The 24,188-nt window shown below is 33.8% G+C and overlaps 2 protein-coding genes across 3 annotated transcripts in view; one reads left to right on the top strand and one right to left on the bottom strand.

Annotated features, from left to right (window-relative positions):
• Positions 1 to 2,140: 2,140 nt before the first annotated feature.
• Positions 2,141 to 7,813, top strand: LOC112016336 (serine carboxypeptidase-like 51). The gene is made up of 13 exons (XM_024048881.2): positions 2,141 to 2,501; positions 2,630 to 2,724; positions 2,874 to 2,981; positions 3,076 to 3,316; positions 3,516 to 3,559; positions 3,676 to 3,743; positions 3,838 to 3,943; positions 4,047 to 4,243; positions 4,328 to 4,397; positions 5,082 to 5,132; positions 5,404 to 5,456; positions 5,655 to 5,790; positions 7,275 to 7,813. Exons 1-13 carry the CDS (start codon positions 2,375 to 2,377, stop codon positions 7,347 to 7,349), a joined length of 1,371 nt encoding a protein of 456 aa, XP_023904649.2. The 5' UTR covers positions 2,141 to 2,374; the 3' UTR covers positions 7,350 to 7,813.
• An 898-nt stretch (positions 7,814 to 8,711) lies between these two features.
• The window catches only part of LOC112016335 (uncharacterized), a 28,407-nt gene continuing 12,930 nt past the window's right edge, over positions 8,712 to 24,188 (bottom strand). For both annotated transcript variants that reach the window (XM_065759941.1, XM_065759942.1), the window contains 16 exons: positions 22,726 to 22,845; positions 22,190 to 22,218; positions 21,923 to 22,055; positions 21,162 to 21,737; positions 18,349 to 18,896; positions 18,167 to 18,230; positions 17,937 to 18,039; positions 17,573 to 17,745; positions 15,906 to 16,031; positions 14,998 to 15,068; positions 12,084 to 12,146; positions 10,556 to 10,628; positions 9,728 to 9,847; positions 9,533 to 9,610; positions 9,308 to 9,358; positions 8,712 to 9,183 (listed from right to left, as the gene is read on the bottom strand). In XM_065759941.1, coding sequence (XP_065616013.1) covers positions 9,082 to 9,183; positions 9,308 to 9,358; positions 9,533 to 9,610; positions 9,728 to 9,847; positions 10,556 to 10,628; positions 12,084 to 12,146; positions 14,998 to 15,068; positions 15,906 to 16,031; positions 17,573 to 17,745; positions 17,937 to 18,039; positions 18,167 to 18,230; positions 18,349 to 18,896; positions 21,162 to 21,737; positions 21,923 to 22,055; positions 22,190 to 22,218; positions 22,726 to 22,845 — 2,430 coding nt within the window. In that variant the 3' untranslated portion in view covers positions 8,712 to 9,081. The remainder of the gene's footprint in view (positions 9,184 to 9,307; positions 9,359 to 9,532; positions 9,611 to 9,727; positions 9,848 to 10,555; positions 10,629 to 12,083; positions 12,147 to 14,997; positions 15,069 to 15,905; positions 16,032 to 17,572; positions 17,746 to 17,936; positions 18,040 to 18,166; positions 18,231 to 18,348; positions 18,897 to 21,161; positions 21,738 to 21,922; positions 22,056 to 22,189; positions 22,219 to 22,725; positions 22,846 to 24,188) is intronic.

Below are 24,188 nucleotides of genomic sequence, written 5' to 3'. Positions count from 1 at the left end.
GATGAGGTATTATATATCTGAACCTGGATTATCAATTATCATAACCCAACAAATATGGTTGGTACTAACATTTGCTTTTTTGGGCATTCCAAATGTGCACTTCCAACTTCAGAAGTTCACCTAAAAATTATTCCTTTATGCATATGCTAGTGAATTAAATGCCACCCATTATTTCTCTTTGGGTTTTTTTTTTTTTTTTTTTTGGATAGAAAGATAGAAGCTCTTTGAATGAGCGTATTGTCCCAAACCCACCAACTTTTACAAACTTTAACTATTCTCAATTTAACAGCCAAGTTAGCTGAATATTGAAGATCGTGATAGTGGCTCCATGAGTTCAATACTTCAATGAATCAATGGAACCCAATGGGTTGGTCAGGGATTTGCTTAATGCACACCATGCATCTCATCAAGTGTGTGTATATATATATTATAAATAAAAATCAAATCAAACAAAATCTAATTTATACTTAGAGGAAAAACTTAATTCTTTCATAATTATCGTGAAATACATTTGTCCTATGTGACCTGCTAGTCTCATCTTACTCGGCACGAGTTTTAACAAACCCTTAGAGAGGATAAGGCGAGAATAGATCGCCCACCGTCTCAGAGTGTTTGTATTTATAGTATATACAATTAATTTTTTAATACATATTATATATCATTTAAAAACATTTGTCTCTTTACTCTCAGTATCCACACAAACAAATTGTATCCATTGCTCTCCCTCATCTCATTCTCACCTCCTCTTTAGAGACGGTAAAATGTCTTTATTCCACCCGTTGTGTGCGGCTTTTTCATCCCAATTAAGACGCCGCACACGATTTAGCCTCGCTATCCTAGTCCACACACATTTGACCTATGCTCATTGCTCTGTCCCTACCCATTTTTTTCTCCTGTTTGAAAGGGCAGTAAAACATTAAACTTGCCTTATTTTATGAGATGTTTAAAGATTCACGCTTAAAGATTGATTGGTATATACTATTACTATACACCCCCCCTTATTACCTGTGAGGGTTTAACGTCCCGTTCACTGCAAGCAAAAACAATCTTCTCTCACGCAATCTCTATATGCATTCAGTGAAAGGACCATTGCTTGTTTTAATTGACTTTACCACATATCAAGTCATACTACAAGTATCCAACACACACCTTGCACAACTAGACAATGTCTATGTCAAACCAATATTTCTATTATAACTAAACTCATTATAAAATTTTCACTAGTCGGAAATTATTTATTGTATCGAAAAAGTTTAATAAAATATATTTTTTTGGTCTTAAATAAAAATGAACTTGACAATTATTAACAAGTTTTAATTATGATTGTATTTATTTATATAATTATCTCTCTTTTTTACTGTTTATATAAAATATGATGAGGCAGAAACTTTTTTCAGAGAGATGTGGCAATATTCTAAATTTCTAATAAAGGGTTTAAACTTTAAATATAGAATTGAATATATGCCTCTTTTATGTGGTGGAGAGTAGGATATGATCCCATCCCAGCAATGTTTTCTTTTTCTTTTCTTTTTTTACTTAAATATAAATTTGATAATAATAAATGTTATTTATAAGTATTTATTATCATTGTATTTGTATATAAAACTATCCTTTTTACTATATATATAAAATAGGTGTGGCAATATTCTTTTAATAAGAGAAAAGAATATATGTGGTCAATTTTAACTAATTTATATATAGTGGGTTCCAGTTAGTTCAACTGTTAAAGTTTCTGTCTTGGTCTGATAATAAAAAACTATCATCAGGAGTGGACGTCATAGATTGAAACTCTCTCTCAAAAAATAAAAAATAAAAAAATAATCTATATATATAAAATATGATGTTACAATATTTTCTAATGGAGGAAAAGAATATATGTGGTCAACTTTAACCAATCTTCTATTGTTGTTGTGATCTAATAGAGAGTTTAAATATAGAATAGAATTTTTTTTTTTTTTTACCCCTTTTTTTTGGCTGAATATTACTGTCATTGTTTTCATAGTCATCCTGCGTTGTCATTATATTCCTGTAAATAGCACATAATTGGCTGAGGTTTATTTAAGGAAATTTCTACCAATAGATTTTTTTTTATTATTATTATTATGGGAATCAATAGATTATTTCAGTCTCTATCTTATTTTACTAAACAGATTCAACAGAACCCCCCACCCACCTCAAAAAAAGAAAAACAAAAATTACATGTGTAGTCTAAAACTCCTTTGGCCTTATGTTCCGCATTTAGAACGACCTATACTATTGAAGTCTCCGCCTCTATGCTATTTTTCTGTTAAAGACAGCAAAATAAGCCTCAGTAGCTTCACAGTTTTCTGTTAAATAGGAGAAGTGGGTGTCTGACTCTAGTGTTGCCTTCTAAATGGGAAACTGGGGTATTATTGTTTTCTCTCTTCTTCTCTGTTCTCCTCTGTTTCATGGAGAAATAGCAGTAGCTGCAAAAGCCAAGGAAGGATCAGAAGAATGGGGATATGTTGAAGTCAGACCCAGTAAGCCATTTAAGTCACACTGATAAAAAAGTTTGGTTCTTTTTTGTGTTCTCTTTTTAATTGTCTCAAATGGAATTGTAACAAATAGATCTTGGCTTGTGTGTTTATGTGGTTTTTGAATTACACAGAAGCCCATATGTTCTGGTGGCTTTATAAAAGTCCATACAGAGTTGAGAATTCCACAAAGCCATGGCCTATCATTCTTTGGCTGCAGGGTGGACCTGTAAGTATTGGTATTGATTTATAGAAATGAATGAATGTGAAAAAAACTTAGAAACTTGTGCTGTTGTCTGAAACATATATTTTTTGAGTTTCTTCATGCTTTCATATATGAATATTTGTATTTGCTTATAATTCACTGTCAAAATATAGGGTGCTTCAGGAGTTGGGATAGGGAATTTTGAAGAGGTTGGGCCTCTAGACACTGATTTGAAGCAACGGAATTCGACATGGTTGCGAAAAGCTGATCTTCTGTTTGTGGTAATTGATTGGAACTCTGTTATGAAGTAAATGGTTTTGAATTTTAATGAATTTTTTGTTGGTTTTATAAACCAAATCACTCGGTGTAATGTAGGATAATCCAGTTGGAACCGGATATAGTTTTGTTGAGGATGAAAAACTGTTTGTGACAACCGATGAGGAAGCAGGAAATGATTTAACAACATTGTTGGAGGAGTTATTCAATAAGAATGAGAACCTACAAGAGAGTCCCCTGTACATTGTAGCAGAGTCTTATGGTGGTAAATTTGCTGTCACTCTTGCACTGGCAGCCGTGAAAGCCATAGAAGCTGGGAAATTGAAGCTTAAACTGGGAGGTAATCTTTTTTCAAGCAGTTTTTCTGTGATTAGCAATATCAAGAATCTGAAAATATACTTAAGGAAAGTTGAAAAAGAAAATAAAGATGGGTCATTTTCACCGTGCACAGGATATCTGTAATTCTGATTTTGTAGATGTTTTTTCTTCTTCTAAAAAGTGACTTATTTTGTGATTATATATGCTTCTTCCACATGTAGGAGTGGCATTAGGGGACAGCTGGATCTCCCCAGAAGATTATGTGGTACTTAGTCCTAATTTTTTATGTCCAATTCATATGCTATCACTTAATGATTAATTCTCTGAATTAAAAAAATGCAACTCTTATATTTCAGTTAAGGTTTAAATTTGATAATGCAGTTATCATGGGGTCCTCTTCTCAAAGATGTCTCGAGAATTGATAACAATGGGCTTCAGGCATCAAACAGGTCTATGTTATGTACTTTCAATTAAAATGTAGAATAAAAACCACATGAGGATTGGAAATTTTCAGTCCACTAACAAACCCATTTCATTAAACAGTGTAGCTCAAAAAATTAAGAAACAAATTCAGCAAGGTCAATTTGTTGAGGCAACCGATTCGTGGTCAGAACTTGAGTCAGTGATTGGCAGATTTAGCAATAATGTGGTATATACTTTTGCACCATAATGAACATGTAACTATTTGTATCTAAAATTCAATTATAGCCTAAAAATATTGCTTTCTTTTGGGGGGGATTTGCATTTTGCAGGACTTCTACAATTTTCTACAGGATTCTGGAAGTGACTCGATATCCATAACAGCCATGGAATCATCAAAAGCGATTTCAGGAAGAAGATATTCAAGATATTTGAGTTCCTTGAGGTCTGCTCTTGCTGCTACTGGTGGTTTGGATGATATTATGAATGGTGTCATTAAAAAAAAGCTCAAGATTCCAGAAAATGTGACGTGAGTTTCCTTCTCTCTAAAAGGGGAAAAAATTTGCTGAAAGCACATAATTCATAAAGAAGTATATAAGTGTTTTATTTGCAGGTGGGGAGGACAGTCAGATTCTGTTTTTACAAAGCTTTCAGGGGATTTCATGAAACCAGTGATTAGTGGGGTAAGAAATTAAAGTAGGCAGAAAGAAGTTTAAATGTTTCATATTTGTCTTAAAAAGTTTCAAATAGTTTTACTTAATTCATACATATGAACTAGTTATTGAGCATCAACTAGTTGAATTTGAGCCTATTTGATAGAAGAATTAATGTGAGGGACAGAAAACAGAATCTAATATCTTAAAATTCTCCTTTGGCCTAGTAAGATAAAAATATGGTGAAACTTGCTTGAGCTTCGGCTTAACATGCATTCTTCATCTACATGGTAATCTTATTTTTGTTCTATATTAATCAAGTTATTAGATTGCTATATAAATTAAGATTCTCTTTCTTCTTATACCATTTTTTTAATGAATAAAATATGTGGATAGCTCCGCTGCCTGGCATTGATGCAATAAATAGAATGATCAAAACTTGTATCGAAACTGAAATATAGTATATACATTGAAAACGAAATTGATATTTTATGGCAGGAAGATTCCAAATTACTCTCTTTCATTCATTTTTTTTATTATTGACTTTTTCACAAAGCAAATTGGGATTAAAAGCTAGTATCTTTTCTTAGATTTGACTCTTCTATGAAGTTGACCCGAAAGACTTACTTAGTCCTTACCTATGTGGCCTTATTATGGTTTACAATTTTTGTCTTAAAAAATCTTAAATTGTGACCAATTCTTATTCTTTTACAGGTCGATGAGCTCCTTGCTAAAGGAGTAAATGTGACTGTATACAATGGACAGGTAAGATTACTCAAAGTCCTTTTCAACAATGCGATAAAGTTATGGGATTTGAGAAGGGCTAGCAGCCCATCTGGACCACCCACTATTATATGATTTTTGTCTCTTAATTTCCAATATAATATGTTGACTTGATTGGAATCATTTATAAAAAACACAATTATTTGGTTGATTTTCTGACTGTAATGTCTTTAATGGGTAATATTAATCTTCCTAGCTAGTTTAACCTTAATGATGGGGCTGATGTCATAGTCTCGTTTGTTATTATTTGTAGATTGATCTTATCTGTGCAACGAAGGGGACACAAGCATGGGTTGAGAAGCTCAAGTAACTCTCTCTATCTCTTTCATCCTTGTCTTTATTTCATCCTCTTCTTCTTCTTTTTCTTCTTCTTTTTTCTCAATATTGTGTAATTTAGATTACCCTTTCATGTGAGATTATTATTGTTTTTTTAAAAGTTTACCCTATAAATTTTTACTTAATTACATGGTAAAATAAGCCTAGCTAACGCAATCCATGTATTAGGTGGGAAGGGCTACAAAATTTCTTGAGCACCGACAGAACCCCTCTCTATTGTGGGGGTAATAGAGGAAGTACCAAAGGGTTCAGGAAGTCATACAAAAACTTTCACTTTTATTGGATTCTTGGAGCAGGCCACTTCGTAAGTCAACTATTAACTGTACCTTCACAAGTCTTTTCTAATCTCATTAGTGTCATAATTAACCTCTTCATCCTAACTTGTCCCCCAAAAAAAATAAAGGAAAAAGACAATTCTTTCTTTTCTTTTTTTCCTCGGCAAAAACCCATTATTTCCATGAAAAAAGTCGAATTGTCACGATTGCTATAATTTCTGTCAGTAGTGGATATGTGTCATTGTTCCTTCACATTTTCCGGATTAACGAATACAATTTTTAAAGGAGTACCACTGACACACATGGTCAAATCTAAAATAATTTCCTTATGATAAAATTGAGTGCCACTAGATTGGGCACTAGCCTCTATAAAATTGCATATACTCTTTGGTCTCTCTCTCTCACCAGCTCTCGAACCCAAGTCTTGGTACTTGTTATAAGCATTCAAGCCATTGAGATACTACAAGAGCCGGTGCATATACTCTGATATGCAACGGAGTATACGCAATACTGCCTCCCTATTTATGTCAGAGAGTAATTAATGGTGAGGACACAATTTCTTTATAATTTACTTCATAACTTGTTCATCTATCACCGAAACTATACCTAATATCAAATATCATTACACAAACGTTTATTGTGTGTCCATCTCATTCATTTTAAAGCATTATTATAAAGTAGTTTATAACTGAGTTACCCATATTAGAGATGGAGTCAAAACTTTGAGTTTTAAAATTATTACAAAATTAATTTTATTTAAAATTTTTAAAAAGTCAAATTTTAATTAAGTTTGAATATTTTGTTTTAAATTTTAACACCTATGAGTGGTTGTCCACATGTCAAGGAATGGCTCCGTACCTGCATGCATCATTGCTGACCCATTGAGAAATAAGCAATAGCATGTGAGGTTACATATGGATGTACTTCTCTTTTTTTTTCTTTTTTCTTTTTTTTTAAAAGAAACACACGTGGGTGTACCTAGAATAGAAAAATAATGAAGAAAAAAGGACCACAAATGAATAAAGCATTTTTCATCCATCCCACGAACCCATGTCCGTGTGGATGCCACTTCCCTATCAAAAAGGTAAAAATTTTAAATCTCTAAATTATGTTAATGATTATCATAAAAGATTTCAGCTGGAATTAGCATAATTTTCATATCTTTGTTAATATTTTAAAAATCATTATTCATGCTAGGTTTAAAAAATGATCTTGACAAACATGGTGCTAGATAAAATTTATAAAAAAAAAAAAAAAAAAGGGTTAGTAAATCCCACGCGCTGGTAAAATTGTGAGAGTGACATCTCAATTGCATGCATACATAGAAATTACGTACGTGAGGGATGATAAGGTAGTCCAAGCTTTTACACGGTGCAAGTACTAGAAATGATAGTGTCAGATTGTCCTGTGGAAAACAAAGTCACAGGAGACATATGAGTCAGAAAAAACTGACAAATTGAAGGGATAGGTGAATTTATTGGATTCTCACTTTGCTTCAATGATTTTTTTGCAGGTACCAGTGGATCAGCCTTGCGTTACGTTAAACATGATAGGTGCCTTCACACAGTCACCAGCGGTTTCCACGTAGAAAGAAAATAAAAAAGCCATTCAAAAAAGTTACAAATAATCAAACCAAAAAAGAGGGTTGGTCAGATCAGATGGAAGCAATCATGAGAGTTGAACAAGCAAACAATCAAAGTAAAAGACAAGAGAGTGGGAGGAACAATGACGATATGATGAGACTTGCAGATGGTGGAAATAAATCAATTTCTGTCTTATTTATCAATTTACCATTCATTATCTTTAGCAAAAATAAAAAATGTCTTGTCATTTAATTTTAAAAAAAAAAAACTGAATTTCTCCCGATCTTTTTTTAGTTGTTTTTCTCCGGATCTAGGAGGTGTTTGGTAGAGTAGTTTGAAAATTGTAGTTTATAGTTTTTTGAAATACGTGTGGGTAAAAAAGTGTGTTGAAATGCGTGAAATGCTGTTTAAAAACTAAAAAAATGTTGTTTGAAATGACAAACCAAACGGGGTCTAGTCTTTTTTTTTCTTTCCTTCTCTTTTGGTTGAGACTTGCATACATGGAAGCATACAGCCTTGATAAGAATCATGGATAGATTGCCTTCTGAACTTTCATGCCTTCAAGTGCAAACAACAGTAACTTTCTTATACACAGGGAGCTCAAACATCGAGCTCCAACATGCAAATGAATAATGAAAACACCTTCACTGAAATAAAGCACTTTATTGATCCCTTCCATGCAAATGAGACATGTGATAAGCTAACGCCAGCACTGAAAAGAAACCAAGAATTTATGAGCACAATGTAAGAATAAAACACGGTTAAATTATATTATTAGGTGTTTTTAGGTGTTTTCGAAACACATGACGTGGTGTTCCTCTTCTCACATTCATTATGAATCGTACTAATTAAATTTATAGTAGGATCAATTATAAATGTGAGAAGAACGAGCCCAAATTTATCATATTACAAGAACAACTAATAATTTTCCATAAAACACATACTTGAAACATATAAGATCTTCAAAAAAATAAAAAATAAAAATCATGGTGTTGTCTAATTAGAACTAAACTAATAATTAAATACTCAGCCATTTAATATTTTTGAAAATTCCTAACAGTATATCATAACCCGAAGGAGAAAAAGAATAAACAGAATCATGGGGATCAAGATGCTATAAAAAAAAATTAAAAAAATTTACTCGTGTGCTCTTACGAAATATATTAATAAATAATTTTAAGATATTTTTATAGAAATTGAAAAGTTACCTACTTTTTTTTATAACTTTTTCAATTCCCCATAAAATGTTTCCGGATGATTAATACTATAAATTTTAAAATAAAAAAAAGTTTAAAAAAAAAAAAAAAAAAAAAAAAAAAAAAAAAAAAAGATCAGATCATAGGGATCAGCAACATGACAATCAGGCGTGCAGGAGGATCAACAATTTGTGTATATATATATTTAGAACAGCAATAAAGTGATGCACAAAATTTTGTGTACCATTCAATACAAATACAGAAAGGTACCTCTGCTTCTTTTGCAAGAGAACATGGAATCGAAACTTGACTATATCAATGTAAACTCATTATTTCAACTATTATGTGATCTAAAATTACATTTGATTTTCCCTTGAAGAAGGGATGATCATATGTTACAAGCTCAGATATGTATTAGGAAATCTGAAGATATACAACCTCAAGATACACTCTACATAATGAAGATCAGAATACCATCCAATATACATCATTAGTATAAAGAACCACAAAAAATACGGAGTAACTGAAGTTGCATGCCAGCTCACTCTATCTTTTCCAGTACATCCAACCTGTTTTTTCTCTTCCAACCTTTCATCGTCGCAACAAGGTTGACTAGCCCAACAATTTGACTTTTAGTGTATTCCTGCATGGAAAAAAGTATTTTCATATATGTAATGTAAAACAATTACATAGCATATCAGAGAAATTTGCCTTTAAAAAAAAGCGTATCAGAGAAATTTCTCATTTTCAGTAGGGATAGAACTTACAGGGTGAGTCCGTGCCCAGTATACATATTCAGTTTCAGGTAGGTAGTATGCCTGTATGGGAGAGAGAGAGAGAGAGAGAATGGCAGTTAGTAATTTTTGAGAGTTGTGTACACCATCTGTGTCATATAGGTAAAGCAGCAATAATCCTCAAATTTACATCAATCCAAAAATATTTCACCATTATTTGCAACTCACTTTCAAAGAAGAAACCATGATTATGCTTACCTTAATAAAGGTTTCGACCAACTGTAATTTAGGCTTTACATCTATAGGGACAAAATGATGCAAGCCATTAATTAAAACCTGAAAGGAATAAAGACAACACTCTTTAAATATACTAAGGGGCAAAAAAGGGAGCAAAATACAAAGGAAATGTTGCAATGTGCAGATTCTTGTCAGTTGACACACTAAAAAAGGAACCTGAAGATCCAGTGACATCAGAGCTCGTCCCTCATCAGTACACCTTTTCACTCGTGATAGACCTTCAATAAGAGTTTCCGCAACAATTTCAAGTCCGTATTCTAAGAGGAGGTCTTGAACCTAAACATACAAGATATAATATTCAAGTTGGTCAATTGGTCAATCGGGTTTTATTCAATTCATCAACTGAGGCCAAGTTTGGAAGGCTATAAAAAATCTTGTAATGGAATGGTTATTTGTATGTAATAACTATTTGGTGATTTGGTTTCATTTTTATTATAGGGAATAGTTATTCTTATTCATTTCTAAAATGACTGTAATAACTATTCCTTAATTCATTTTACAATTTTAAATTTAATATATTTCCAAAAAACACAAACTTTTAATAAGAACCAAACTTTATGAATAGGTATAGTTATTCCATTACAACATCTAACATCTTTTATTTCCAATAATATTAAATTACTATTTCTAACGCAATCTTTATTAAGTGAACCAAACGTGGCCTAAGCCCCCACACCTCCCCACCCCCTGTGCGCGCGCACCTGCTGGAGGCTATAAACACATCACCTAATCAAAGCTTTTGCCCAAACAAAATGGAAGTCCAATATGGTAAAAAGATCAAGATACCAATAACTTCACCAAATCCTGACATGATAGAAACCATCAATGCACGAATTTAATGACCTTAAACTAAAATTAGCAATCACTATCAACAAGTCAAGTCAGCTTAAGGGTAAAAAGTAAAGTAATTTACATTTTGAGGCACAAATTCTGCTTTCTTTAAAGTTTAAGGGGGTGCCTCACAGAATTGCAGTCGAGTATTACCTCTTTGCGTAGTCCCCCGTGAGCAAGCCTTGTTTTAAAGTGCTTAAATTCTCCCAACAATAAATCAACGTACCTAATACCAACAAAATAATAATATTAAATCAACAAACTTGTTGATAAAACACACTTCAGAGTGCTAGTCAAATAATAGTGGTTTTCAAATAAACGAGAGAACGAGTATTGGGGAGTTGAACATAAAAAATAATAAGACTTGAACAAAAACTAAAGCTGATAAGAAATAATGAATTTAATCACTTAATCGTTATTCTCGCACTCATTATCTTCAAAATCCTTTAAACGATAACAGCCTATTATACCGTATGTTTCGAAATTTTAGCAATGGCCTTGTAGAGATGCATTCTTTCTTTTCTTCCTTTTTTTCCATAAGCAGATATGCATTATAATATTTGCATTTCAATAACATTGTATAGAAGGAATCACAGAAGAACAGATAAGCTCACTGTTCTCAGGTGTCATAAGCAATTGCTTAGAGAATATGTTTACATAGTCCACAGGTTTCAAACACCAAAAGCTGACTTCTAGGAAGCACCAATATGGATACAGGATATAGATCAGATATAATAGGGACACAATGATACTTCAATTCTTGAAAATTTATGATATTGTACAATAATGAATACTTTAATTAATTAATAAATTTATAATTTTTAAGTAGCTAATTTTAGTTGTATATAAAAAGTTTTTGAGAAAAATAACAATGTAAGCTAAAAGGCAACAGGCAACAAACAAACACTATATATTAGGGATTTTTTTTTTTAAGTACAGATACAACTGCTACTCTGAAATATCCATACTTTCTAGGCTGACTGAAACATTAAATTTAATTTAGTAGAGATTATCAGTCATTAGCAAGAAGAAGCAACAGCAAAACAAAAATCATAAAGTAAAATGGTTCAAGTAGAAGGCCTCAAAAGGACAAGACTAACAAGGTTAAGTTAACCAGCTAAATCTTTAGGAATTACTATTTAACATAAAATGATCCTAAATAGACCTGACAAAAAGAACCCATGCACTTAGACCTCAAACTATTAATCTGAATTATGTTCACTATGGAAAGTTGAAACTGAGGATATATAGTGAAGGGTAAAGTTAAATAATCCCCCTGGGCTTGACATAACCTTTACATCAAATTTACCAACATGCAGCCTAAGTTACCCCTATAAAGCAAGAAAAAAGCATCTCTACCACTGTAGAGTCACCATTGACTCTTATGTAAATCAAACTATAATGAAATGGGTCCCATTATAATTAACCAAACTTACCTACACTCGCAATCCCAAGTTTGTCTATGATAGATCTAATTATATGTCCATTATTAATATTGTTTAAGTAATACTGAGTAACCAAATAGAGCATTGCATACATAATAAGCATACACACACACACACATATATACACACGCACACAGCCTGATGTTATAAACATTAACATCATTGTTTAATGAAAATCACAAGTTCATAAGCATTAAAATCGATATACATTAAAGGATAAGAATAAGTAAACGAACCCATTATGCTCTAGTCCAAGCTCTTTCACTTCCCATTTAGCATTGGCAACCCGATCAACATACCTGCAACAAGTAGTTACCCATTTAAGAATCAGTTAGATTGAAAAGAAAAGTGCTAGTTTGGACAGATCAATGGTGTGAGGATTCTCCACTTAAATTGACTTTTCCGAGTTTGTATGGGATTGCATCCAATAAAGAGGCATCGGTGGGCTCTTCTCTTGAACGGTTGGGGATAGAGAAACGGAAAAGCTGGGATGTTCATTTTACTCAGAGACCGAATGATTGGGAAATGGGTGGTGTGGATGTTTTTCTCCGTGCCTTGGGCTCAAATCTACCTCCCACTGAGAACGGAGATCGTATGCAATGGAAGTTGACAAAAAATGGGGATTTTGATGTCCGATCGTTTTACAATAAGTTGAGAAGCCCCTTGCCCATCATTTTTCCTTGGAAAGGTGTTTGGAAGGTTAAGGCTCCGCGGCCTGTTTCCTTCTTTGTGTGGACTGCTATATGGGATAGGATCCTTACAGGCGATAATTTGAGGAGTAGAGGGATGGATTTTGTCGATTGGTGTATCATGTGCCATAGTAATGGGGAGACGGCGGATCATTTGTTACTACATTGTGGTAAGGCTTATCGGTTGTAGAGTTTGGAGTTTAGATCTTTTGGGTTTTCTTAGGTCTTGTCAAGATTGGTTGCAGATACTCTATTTGGTTGGTGGAATTGGCCTGGGAAGCATTTGTTTAGCATTTGGAATTTAGCTCCTTTATGCTTGATGTGGTGTCTTTGGAGGGAGCTAAATAGGAGGACTTTTGAGGACATGGAAAATTCGGATGACCAGCTCTCGGCTTCTTTTAATGGCTCTCTATTTGACTGGTCTAGGGCCTGGGGACTCACCTCTAGTGATTCTTTCCCTACATTCCTTAGCTCTCTCCTGTGTATTTAGTATCTTTTCCTTTCTTTTTTCTTTTTTCTCTTTCTTTTCCCTTTGTATTTTTTCTCTCTGCCTTATGTTTTTCTGCATAAGGTAGTGTTCTTCAATATATATCTTTATTATTTATCAAAAAAAATCTAAGAAATCACAACCACCACTAATGGCAAGGGGCAAAGTAGAGGGGTTAAGATGAGAAAGAGATAATTGTTTATGTTTGTCCTACTGGTATTATGCAGCAAAGATTAATCATCGTCCCTCATAGCCTATTACTTTTGACTGAAAGTTCCCTTTTCCCATTTTCATCAGAGGATTTGCCTATAGAATTAGGTCAGTCAGTTTGGAGCTTTACAAAAAAACTTAATGGAATGAAAGTTATTGGCCAGTACCCAGAAGCTGGGTGCATCTTAGAGCTCTGATTAGTTGCAAGTTGCAACATCCAACCATCTATGATCACCAAATTCAGCAATAGCATGTCCTGTCAGATGATTCTGCATAACATTATTTGCAGTACCCTTTCCAAAAGACTCAACCTTGTGCATCCTGCAAATTCCCAGTTACTTTGGGCTATTTGATTATAATTCATCAACTAGAGTTGGTTTGAATTTCCTCTCAGGTGCCTCATTTCCCTAGTTCCATTGAAATTTCAAAAGGGTTTTTTATTTTTTTCCTAGTTTGAGAATTTTGTGTTGGAAACCTTCTGGGGGAAGAAAATTAACAAACATTTTTTTTTTCTTGATAATTAAAAAGGTAAAAAAATATTTTCAGAAAAACTAATGCAATAAATAATGGGGATGTACATCATTTATATCCTCAAAAGCAGTTACCAATTACCATCAAAACTTCAGAAGAGAGAAAATCTAAAATAAGTTCCCATGAATATTTCCTAAAGCATCCATCCACTAAAGATCTAAGAAACGTAGCTTTAAACAAGTTCCCATGAAGCCCCATGCTGTTACACTTGATTATTCCAATCATGCCAAAGTAGCCACATAACACAAAGCAGAACCACACCCCAAATCAAACCACTCTCATAACAACCAAACCTCTCCTTCCAACAAGCTGAAACCTCCAAAACTGTCCTAGGCATAACCTAATGCAATCCAAATGAGGATAAAACTAAAGACCACAACTTGCTTGCCAATGTCCAATGTAGTAGGAGATGGTGAACTGTCTCACCATCATTCTTATATATACGGCACCAATAGACTATAATTCCCCCTTGTAGAGAGGTTGTCATTGACAAGAACTTACTCAAAGCTGCTGTCCACCCAAAAGAAAGAGGGAAAAAGAAGCTTCTTTACGTGGAACTTCACACACCAAATGGTCTCCCAAGAAAAACTTTCAGTTATAGCCCCTCAAAGTGCCTCAAAGAAGGAACTAACCTCATAACTCTTGTCCCTAGAAGGCCACCAGCATATCCCATCCCCAATTCCAGTCCACCCAAGGAGAACTAGAGTAAATAAAGAAAGAATTGACTGATTCCAACTCCCAATCCTAAAAAAATCACATCAATGTATATTCCAGCATTGATTTAAAGCTTTGTTGAGTAAAGGGACCAATCTTGTAACAACCCAAGGAAAACAGCTAGCCACATCTGCTCTATACCCCAAAACAACTAGTCTAATAACAAATGAGGCTACTTATAGTTTTTTATAAACCCGAAATCAACCCAGTATATGCCCAATGTGGGACTCATCACACACCCACACAACACACACTTAATCAATATCCAATCAATTTGGGGCATCACAAATCTACCATTCAAGGTAGACAATAAACAGTTTGAAATGTTCAAAAATATTAGCACTCCCACTATGTTTGAAAATATCCCAAAACTTAAAATCACAATAAACAATATAGAAACCATTAATTGATCAATAATATTAGATGCAAAATGCCAATGTAGATGGCAATTATAAAGGGCTGGACATAAAATTCTTCAACTCATATGCAGCCAGGAACAGCAATATGTTTTCTACTTACCCATTAATGTGAAGAAGAAGTTTCACAGTTGTCCTATGAATTTGGTCTACAAGATCCGGCACAGCATCCACCTGATAACATATATAGTTAAGATTATGCTCTTCTAAATAAAGGAGGTTTTAACTCAAATAAAGAAAAAGTAATGAGATGTCCAAACATCTCACTCAATTAAATGAGAACCATAAAAGGAAAAGACATGAATTACTAATAGAAAAACACAACCATAAGTTCATACTTGGCCACCCTCAGCAACTTTACTCATTAAAGAGAAAACAGGAAGGGAATCAGCAAAAAGAAAACACAACCAGCAGAAAAATAGAATAAGGGAAAAGAGTGGGGGGTAGAGCATATTTTTTCATAAACAAGTGTATGTCAAGAGAAATTCCAGCTACACAAGGATTGGTTAAGACTATTATCATACGCATATGCCAAGAAAAATTCCAGCTACACGTGGATTGGTTAAGACTATTGTCATCATTCTCAAAACTCAATACTCTAAAGCATCAGTATTACCTAAAAAGCTTTTTTGAGCTAAGTTTAAATGAACCTCCATATGAAAAGCACACGTAAACAGAATAAGATGTATGCTTTAGTGTATGTTTTGTTTGTGCACATGCTCGTTTGTACACATATGGGTGACTTCAATTATATATAAATACATCTAACGGATATTATTTATTTCATTAAAAAAAATAAAAAAACTGATATTATTTAATAAGTTATGAGATTGAGGCAGAGAGTTCTATGATTTTTCTCTATAGATCTTCCAATGGCCTTTGCCAAATTGTATAGAGCCTTTAATCATGTATGGTATAACTAAAACTGAAAGCCACATCAAGTTTTGTGAGATCCCAAGTCACCATAACAAATACTGACCATGCCAACAGACTTGTAAGGGAGAGACATACCACATGCACATAAAAATCTTCAACTATAGTTGCATTATTTTGCAGAAGCATCACTTGGAGATGAGCTTTAGATTTATGCAGTATTCGGGCAACAAGAAACAAAGTATCAGCACCTGCACATCTTTCCTGTAAGATAACGGTCATATTATTTGTAGGCACAAATATATTACAAATGGCTTTGAAAGTAATTTAAGTAACCAATACATGTACAAGACATGGATGAGGAAACATTTTAAGCAGTTTAACCACTTGGGGGGGGAAAAAAAAAAAAAACCTTTTGAATTTGATAGAAAGCTGAGCTTGACTACATATATTACAAAATGTTTCTTCTCTATTTCCTTCATAACCACAAGGTTCATAATTATAAAAGGGGCATTTCTCCATCATGACCATTTCTTGTAACGCCTCTTCAGTCACCTATGTCAACTATGAAAGCAGCAGTAAATCTCACATATACTGGAGGTTGTATGTTTGACTAAAACATATTACTGTGATACTTTTACAGCCACGCACAAACTAGAGATGAGCAAGAAACTTGCAAAACACTTGAACAGAAGCTTACTTGTGTGTTCATTTGGTATAGCTTATTTTCATTAGTTAATTTTGCTTAAAAAATATGCCAGGCAAGAGTACGATTGTGCCTAGAAAAAGCAGGGCTTTAAAAAGCTATAAATTCTAGGTCCCTTTGTGAGTGGCTTTGTTTGTATGGATTGCTGCCTTGGGGAAAAGTTTGACAACTAACAATTTAAGGAAAAAAAGGGTATGGATTATGGATTGGTGTTTTATGTGCAAGAGTAATGGTGAATCAGTTGACCATCTCTTACTTCATTGCCTAGCTGCTACGGATCTGTGGTCCTATGGTTTTGAGTTTATTTGGGGTAAGTTGGGTTACGCCAAAGTTTGTTGTTGAGCTTCTAGCTTGTTGGCAAGGTCGGTTTGGTCATTATTGAATTGGTCACATATAGATAGTTGTTCCCCATTGATGCAGTGTCTTTGGAGGGAAAAAAAAAATAGCAAGTGTTTTGAAAATAATGAGAGAACTATGCCAGATCTCAAGTTATTCTTTTTTAGAACCTTAATGGACTGGTTGTCAGCATTCATAAATCGTTCTTTCTTTTCTATCTTGATTTACTTGATTTATGTAATTTATGTATTTGATTGTATACCCCTATATACCCTTGTGTACTCAGGTGTCTCTTTCTTTGATATTAATAAATCTTAATTACTTATAAAAAATAAAATAAAATAAAATAAAAATAAGCTATAAATTCTCTTTTAGGATGAGGATAAAAAAATAAAAAAATAAATAAATAAAGGCTAAACCAAAAAAACAATGTTCTATCTACCTAAGAATTCTAGAACTTAAAATTGTGCATTTACTCAATTACCTCTTATAACCATGTGCATCTGCAGAAAATCAACACCACTAAAAATGACCAAATTTCTACTAGGATCTTTTTGAAAAGACATACATTTCTCCCAATGTTAACTTGGAGCAGAAAAATGAGCATTCCCCTAAAGGGAGTAACTCCAAGATAGCAGAATCCAAATATGTTTTTGGAATTTCTAGATTGCATGGAGGTAATTATGAGAACATTAAATATGTCTAAAGTATAGTCATTGTATTCACATTAGTACCCTTAATTATTAGATATTTGAATGAATACCTTGAGACCAAAACTTGTTCCTGGGAGGTGACCAAATTTTGTACTGGGAGGACTGGTAGGTGTAATATCTGCATGCATAAATGATGTGCTCAACGATGTGGGTGAAGAGGATGTGGGTTTTATCCACTGGTCACAATCTTGTGTTATTCTTGACAAGGCCGTCTTTAGCCGATCTGAGTATCACAAGATGATATATGATCTTTAAATATGTATCAGTTCAAACTGTAAGTAGATCTCATCTAGATATTCATATTTGATCACCAAAAAAAAAATAGAAAAAAACAGAAAATAAAGACGAGTTAAAGAATGAATGGCAGATAAAACAACATAAAATAGGATGATAGAAAAAGAAACAATTTCTTACAATTAAGAGACTCAGTGAAGCTCTTTCCACTTGAACTGGAGTTTTGCTGAACAAATGTTTCAAATAAAAAATAGAAAAAAATGCCAAACAACTGGCATATCCCCTGCAACAATATACTAAATGAGGAAAACAAATTTAGAGAAAAATTGAAAGCATCAAGCTTTCCATCAATGAGATTGACAAATAAAGGCAATGAAGCAAAAAGGAAAATGTCATGGAGAGGATTATACCTTGAAAAACTCGATATCGACTATTTCTAATTTCTGCATAAGCCTTGCATATTTATCCATTGACCTAATATGTAAAAGCACATACAACTTAATAAAATCATATAAAAAAACATTATTAAAGTTATAACTTATAATGCTAGCAGAGAGAGTATTCTTTATCTCAGCATTTAATAGTATTTCACCTTAGAAGACAAACAGAGGATCCAGTTTGAGCTGTAACCTCTACATCTTTCCAATGGGCAGGGTCACTTCTTGAAACATTGGGTTTGGAAACTCGACTAGGAAGTTGACTGTCCTCATCAATAAAGTCTGCAAGAAGATCTTCATTTTCATCTTCAGATATAGAATTAGAGCCATTAGTATGATTTACATCGCTCTTTCGTGGAGAGAACTTATCATCATGAGAATTTTCACTATTATTCCCATCAAAATCACTGCAGACAACCCCATTAAGTAGGGAAGAATTGCGACCTTCTTTGGAATCGTGTGTTACTTTTAGCAAAAAGGGGTTTCCACTTTTAAGCCAATGTAAAAATCCGCTCTTCTTTGCATTGGCATCAACTAAGCTGGCTGATTTATCAGAAGAACGCACCCTGGCATTACTTGATTTTCCAACAGATGGAACAATTAGGGGTGCTCCATCACCTACAAGCCCCGCAAAACTAATCACTTGGACTGTATCTGGTGGCAATTTCAGCCAGTTCTCCTTTTCCAAAACCATTTTCAGTGCCTGGAAAAAACCAAAACAAATTAATATATTAAGAAATGGGTTTTGTCCTGCAGAGTACTATGGATAAATCTTGGGCAGAAACAAAACTAAATAATAAATGAACAAAATTTAGCGAGAGCTGGTGTCATTGTAAGTGGGACAACCTTGCCCCAAAAATAATTACATATAGTTTGAATTTTAGAATGTATTCTTCATTGAAGCATTATCTAACTGTTCACATCCACTAACCAGTGCATTCTTAAAAAGGAAGTCACAGAGGAAACTTCTCATCCCAAAAATCTAAGGGTATTAATTTAATACTTTAACCATTAAGTGTGTGTTTGGCACCAGCTTTTTGCTTTTTAACTTTTATGTTCATTTTTTTGAAATCTCACTTTTTCTAACTTTTTCTCATTTTTTCAAAGTACAAATGTACTTTAGCACACTTTCAGTAAAAAAAGTTTTCAGCAAAAAACTTAATAAGTTAATTACAAACAGACACTAATATACTTTTGAGAACAACTTATCTAGCTTTTTGCTAAAAGTATTGTAGATAAAAGATAAAAACTAAATAAAATAAGTAGGTGAATCACGTAGAACCTGCAAATAGTATAAAAAATAAGCAATAAGCTAGCTTAAAAGTGCATTTCAAATGGGCACTAAGTTTTTATAGGTAATAAGAGTACTATTATTAAAAAGAAAAAGGGCGAAAAATACAGGGTGTTCACGATGGTGAACAACAAAAGACAACAAAAAGCAAAGAAACATAGAAATCAAGAATCTATTCTAAGGGAAGAAGTAAACTCCATGATAGAGGAACAATCCAAGAGGCCCCAACACCTAGACCAATCAAAAAGAGTCCTCTGGCACAAATCTTGCAACTAAACCAACACTTTCTCAATATTTTCAAAAGAGCAACGACTCCGTTCCATCCAAATGGTCCACATCAAACATCCTGGGACCAAATTCCAAATATCTGAATTATGTTTCCCAATTCATTGCCACCAACAAAATAATAAACTAGCTACTAAACCTGGCATGTCCCAATGAATCCCAAAAATTTAAAGCATATGCACCCACAAAGCATGAGTTGTAAAACAAAGAAGAAGGAGATGATTCACAGCTTCCTCATTGCAACCACGAATGAGCTGCTATCCACATAAAGAAAGCCAACCTTTTAGGAATCTTTACTTTCCAACTTTGCTTTCCAAATGCCCTTCCAAGGAAATAAGGATGCAGGAACATCTCGAATTTTTGGAGTTAGAGATTGGATAAAATTAAGAAAAGAGAAAACATCCTCTAACTCCTAATCATGAAAATCCTTATAAAATCTCAAGTTCCAAAAGTCCCATCTGTTTGATGACCCCAAAAAGCTCAGAAATACAAGCTTCCTTATTATCAGAACACTCGTATAACTCAGGATAGAGGATAATGAGTGGACTATCTCCAACCCACCTATCATGCCAAAATGAGTTCAAGTACCATCACCCACCACGAAAGCCATATGCTTGGAAAAAATCTCCCACCTTTCATTAATACTTCACCATAGACCACAACCATGTACCCTCCTGCATACTATAGTACCCCACCCCCCTTTGCCCTCTCCATATTTAGTGGCAATAACCCTCTACCACAGACGAGTAACTTCACTGCCAAACCTCCATAACCATTTACCTAATAATGCTTGATTAAAAGACACCAACTTCCTGATCCCCAACCTGCCCAACTCATAAGGTAAGCAGACAGGCACTAAGTTAATTGACTTTGATGATTAATAAAGAATTGTTTCAACTACAGGGATCAAATGTACTGTGTGAAATGCATGCATATTAGTTCTATACGTACAAAATTGCTTCATTATTCAGACAGATTCAAAATCATTGTTCACCATAAGATACTGGGATGTGACCAATGTCCAAATATCTGGTTTCAAAAAACTGTTTCAAAACCATTAAGAGGTGCATTCTTCAAAAAGGCAGTCACGTGGAGAACATCTCTCATGTCATTCTTGAAATCCCAAAATTCTAAAAGAATATTAATTTAATGCTTTAACTATTAAGTGAAATTGACTTTGATGATTAATAATGCAATTTCAAAAGAGTCAAACTTAAGGGATCAAATGAACAGTGTGCTTTTTTTTTTTTTTTTTGGGAGTGCTGTGTGCATTCTATGTATATAATTCACAAGGCTTAACATTTAAGGTGCATGGCATGCAGTACCGAACAATACATCTAGCAGAATGATACTAAACAACGTAGAGAACAAGAGCTGGTAGAACAAACTTACATAAATATTTTGCCGATGAAATGCTGCAAAATAATTTTCACAAACGCCCTTTAACTTCTGCCTGAACTCAACTGCTTCAACACCACAGAAGGCTTCCCCAGCCAAGATGAAGACATTCAGATCTTCATAATTTTTCAAAAATTGGTGGATGCTTGTTGAACAAACAGCAGTAGAAGAAAGCAAGACAGATACACGACTAGTTGTGAGTTGCCAAAGATTCTTCCGACCCCTTTGAAGCATTTGTGAAACAAATTCTGTAGCATCTTTCCGCAGTTGATACTGTGGGGATCCACTACTAGATGCTGTACTGTCATCCCTTCTAGTCTCATCAACTATATCTTGGGAATCCAAACTAGACAATTGAGTAGTTCTATTAGTCTCAACCAAACAGCCATTGGTTGTAGATTCCACCACAGATGAACCAGGCTTTCTGTCTACAGATTCAGAGAGAGAGCCGTTGACTCCTTGGCAGTTGGAAGAATTTTTAGTATCTGAATCAGTTTGTTGAACCTCTCCAGAACTCCAAAGGATATCTTTTTCCTTCTGTTTCACACTTGAAGTTTGGTCTGCTGAATCCTGAAATAAAGATGTAAAAGTTTCACCCATAAACAAAATCAAAGGCAATAAGCCCAATAAAAGTTTTTCTTTTTCTTTATAAAGGAGGATCTAAGTAGAACAACATATGTCAAAAATTTCTGCCATAAATTACAATGGCATACACACACTTATAGATTGAATAAGTTATAGGAAATGGAGTTTACCTTATTGTCCAGCTGAAAGCCCATAATTTCATAATAAGAACACATCAACCCAAATAGGACAGCTAGTGTTGTTAACAAACACTGCCTAAACATAGATTCAGGTATCCGAAGGCATAGATCACTGTAGGTAAGTCTGGAATTCATATGAAATAAATTAGGACGCATACTTTCTTTCTTTTATTTCCTTTTTTGCTGCAAAAATTAGGAAGCATACAAAAAGTGCAAGATGAAGTTAAATAAAAGGGCTCTAAATAAGTACAAACATACCTAGTATTTTGCAATAGTACTTCCTGATCCTGCAAAAAATAAAAAATCATCAAGATTTTTTTTTTTTTAAGGTGAGGGGAAAATGCCAGAGTAAAAAAAGAAAAAGGCACAAAGTTAAGGTTTTGTTTGGATATTTTGGTATATCCAAATTCATAAGCCTCAAAGAGCTTATTCAAAGAGAACGATTCTTTCAGTTAATTCATACGTGTATCCATATAACAAAAACAGGAGTAACAAAACCTTAAGCTGCAGTTCTTCCCATATGTTTATGTAAAGATTTTGTGTCTAAAAGGATTATCAACAGAGAGCATCAAGATATAAGTGTTTGTAACTAGTTACCCAGATATCATCCTGAATTTCTGAGTGTAACATGTACCAATAGAAGAGGGGAAAGGAAAAGGGTGGAAGAAGAGAAACTGGGAATCATGGAGGCATAAATTAACAATGATGCAAAGGTATCTAACATTCCTTTTCTTTCTAGGTTATTTGGAGCAACAAAGCCCATGCACTGCTATTTCTTAATTATGTCAGCGTACCTCTTGCACTATATTCTTCAACACAGTCTGTGTTTCTGAAAGAACCTCCTGCATAAAGAAGCTTTGTATCTTTTCAGCAAGACCAGAGACATCCCCAATTAATGCATAAGCATCGACTACCTGCAAAAAGATGTAATAACCTGTCAACCTAGCATTAAATTTGCACAGAGCTTAAACATAATATTATCTAGTCCTTCCACTGTTCCTTGAATACAATGAGAATGATAATGCTGATCACCAAGTGCATTATACATGATGCAGGCAACCCCAACATCAGATGAAAGATGTAGTTTTGACAACTGTCTTAGATAAGGAATTGCTAAGGTTCTGATTATAAATCAGGGTAGAGGATGAAAGAGCATGGATGAGAAACTAAACTCTACAAAAATCTGAATGAAAAGTCTAGAGAATAGGCCAGGTTTACAGAAATCTTATCTTATTTTTGGGATTATTTTGGGTTCTGCCTCTATCAACTGTTCCATATATCAAAAGAAATAGCCAGACACAGCATTTCCTTGCTGTATCAATTGTTTTTAAAACAGAATCCACCCAAGGTTTCACATCAAAGGAGATCCCAAAGCATGAATGGAACTAAAGTTCAATGTCAGTGTAACTAAGAGGCTCTCTTGGAAATTCACAATTAACGGCTTTCAGTGATACAGCTTGCAAAGAGTTTATGGAGAAACAAGATCAAAATCCAAAAGACTCAAGAATTGTGCTCTAGTTTTAATGTAGGGCCTTCTTGGCACCTTTCATAGCTTACCTTAGGGTTTTTTTTTTTTTTTTAAAGTACAATGGCTTACTTTAATTATTATTAAGTCTTTTTTTTTTTATGAGAATTATTATTAAGTCTTATTATTATGTATATTTCGGTCCAAAAGTTGATGGTTTAGTTTTAATTAAGTTTGAAATTTTCAAAATTTTCAGGAATGAATTATAACAGGCACTACCAGAGGATCATGAGTCTTATTTATGTTTTGAGTCCTTTTTTTCCCAATTTTTAGTAGCTCTTTAATTATTCATCTATCATTTAAGAGTAGTCTTGAGCAATCTTTCTAGGAAGATGATTGTAAAGGCCTGTAAAAAGACTTTCATGTAATCGCCAATGAGCTCTTGCTCATTTGGCACCTCTCCCATTAGGTACATGTGCAACTTACCAATAATATATATATATATATATAGGGGAGAGAGAGAGAGAGAGAGAGAGAGAGAGAGATGAAAATTAATTAAATTTCAGCAGCTTGTTAAGCTTCAAGGGTGAGATTGCCTTTGCCTTACCAATGAAAATCAATTAAATTTCAGCACCTTGTTAAGCTTCAAGGGTGAGATTGCCTTTGCCTTCCCAAGTGTGTTGCTTAGGGAAACAAGGTATGATTCCCTCCAATTTATCTTTCTTTGGTTCAACAACACACAATCGTCAAATTTCTTCAAGATTCAGTTAAAATTCTTTTTATTACCTAACC

This window comes from Quercus suber, unplaced genomic scaffold (assembly GCF_002906115.3).
Source record: "Quercus suber isolate HL8 unplaced genomic scaffold, Cork oak 2.0 scaffold_347, whole genome shotgun sequence".
Taxonomy (NCBI): domain Eukaryota; kingdom Viridiplantae; phylum Streptophyta; class Magnoliopsida; order Fagales; family Fagaceae; genus Quercus; species Quercus suber.
Note: the sequence above shows the minus strand (reverse complement) of the source record. Positions and strands in the feature narration are given on the sequence as shown.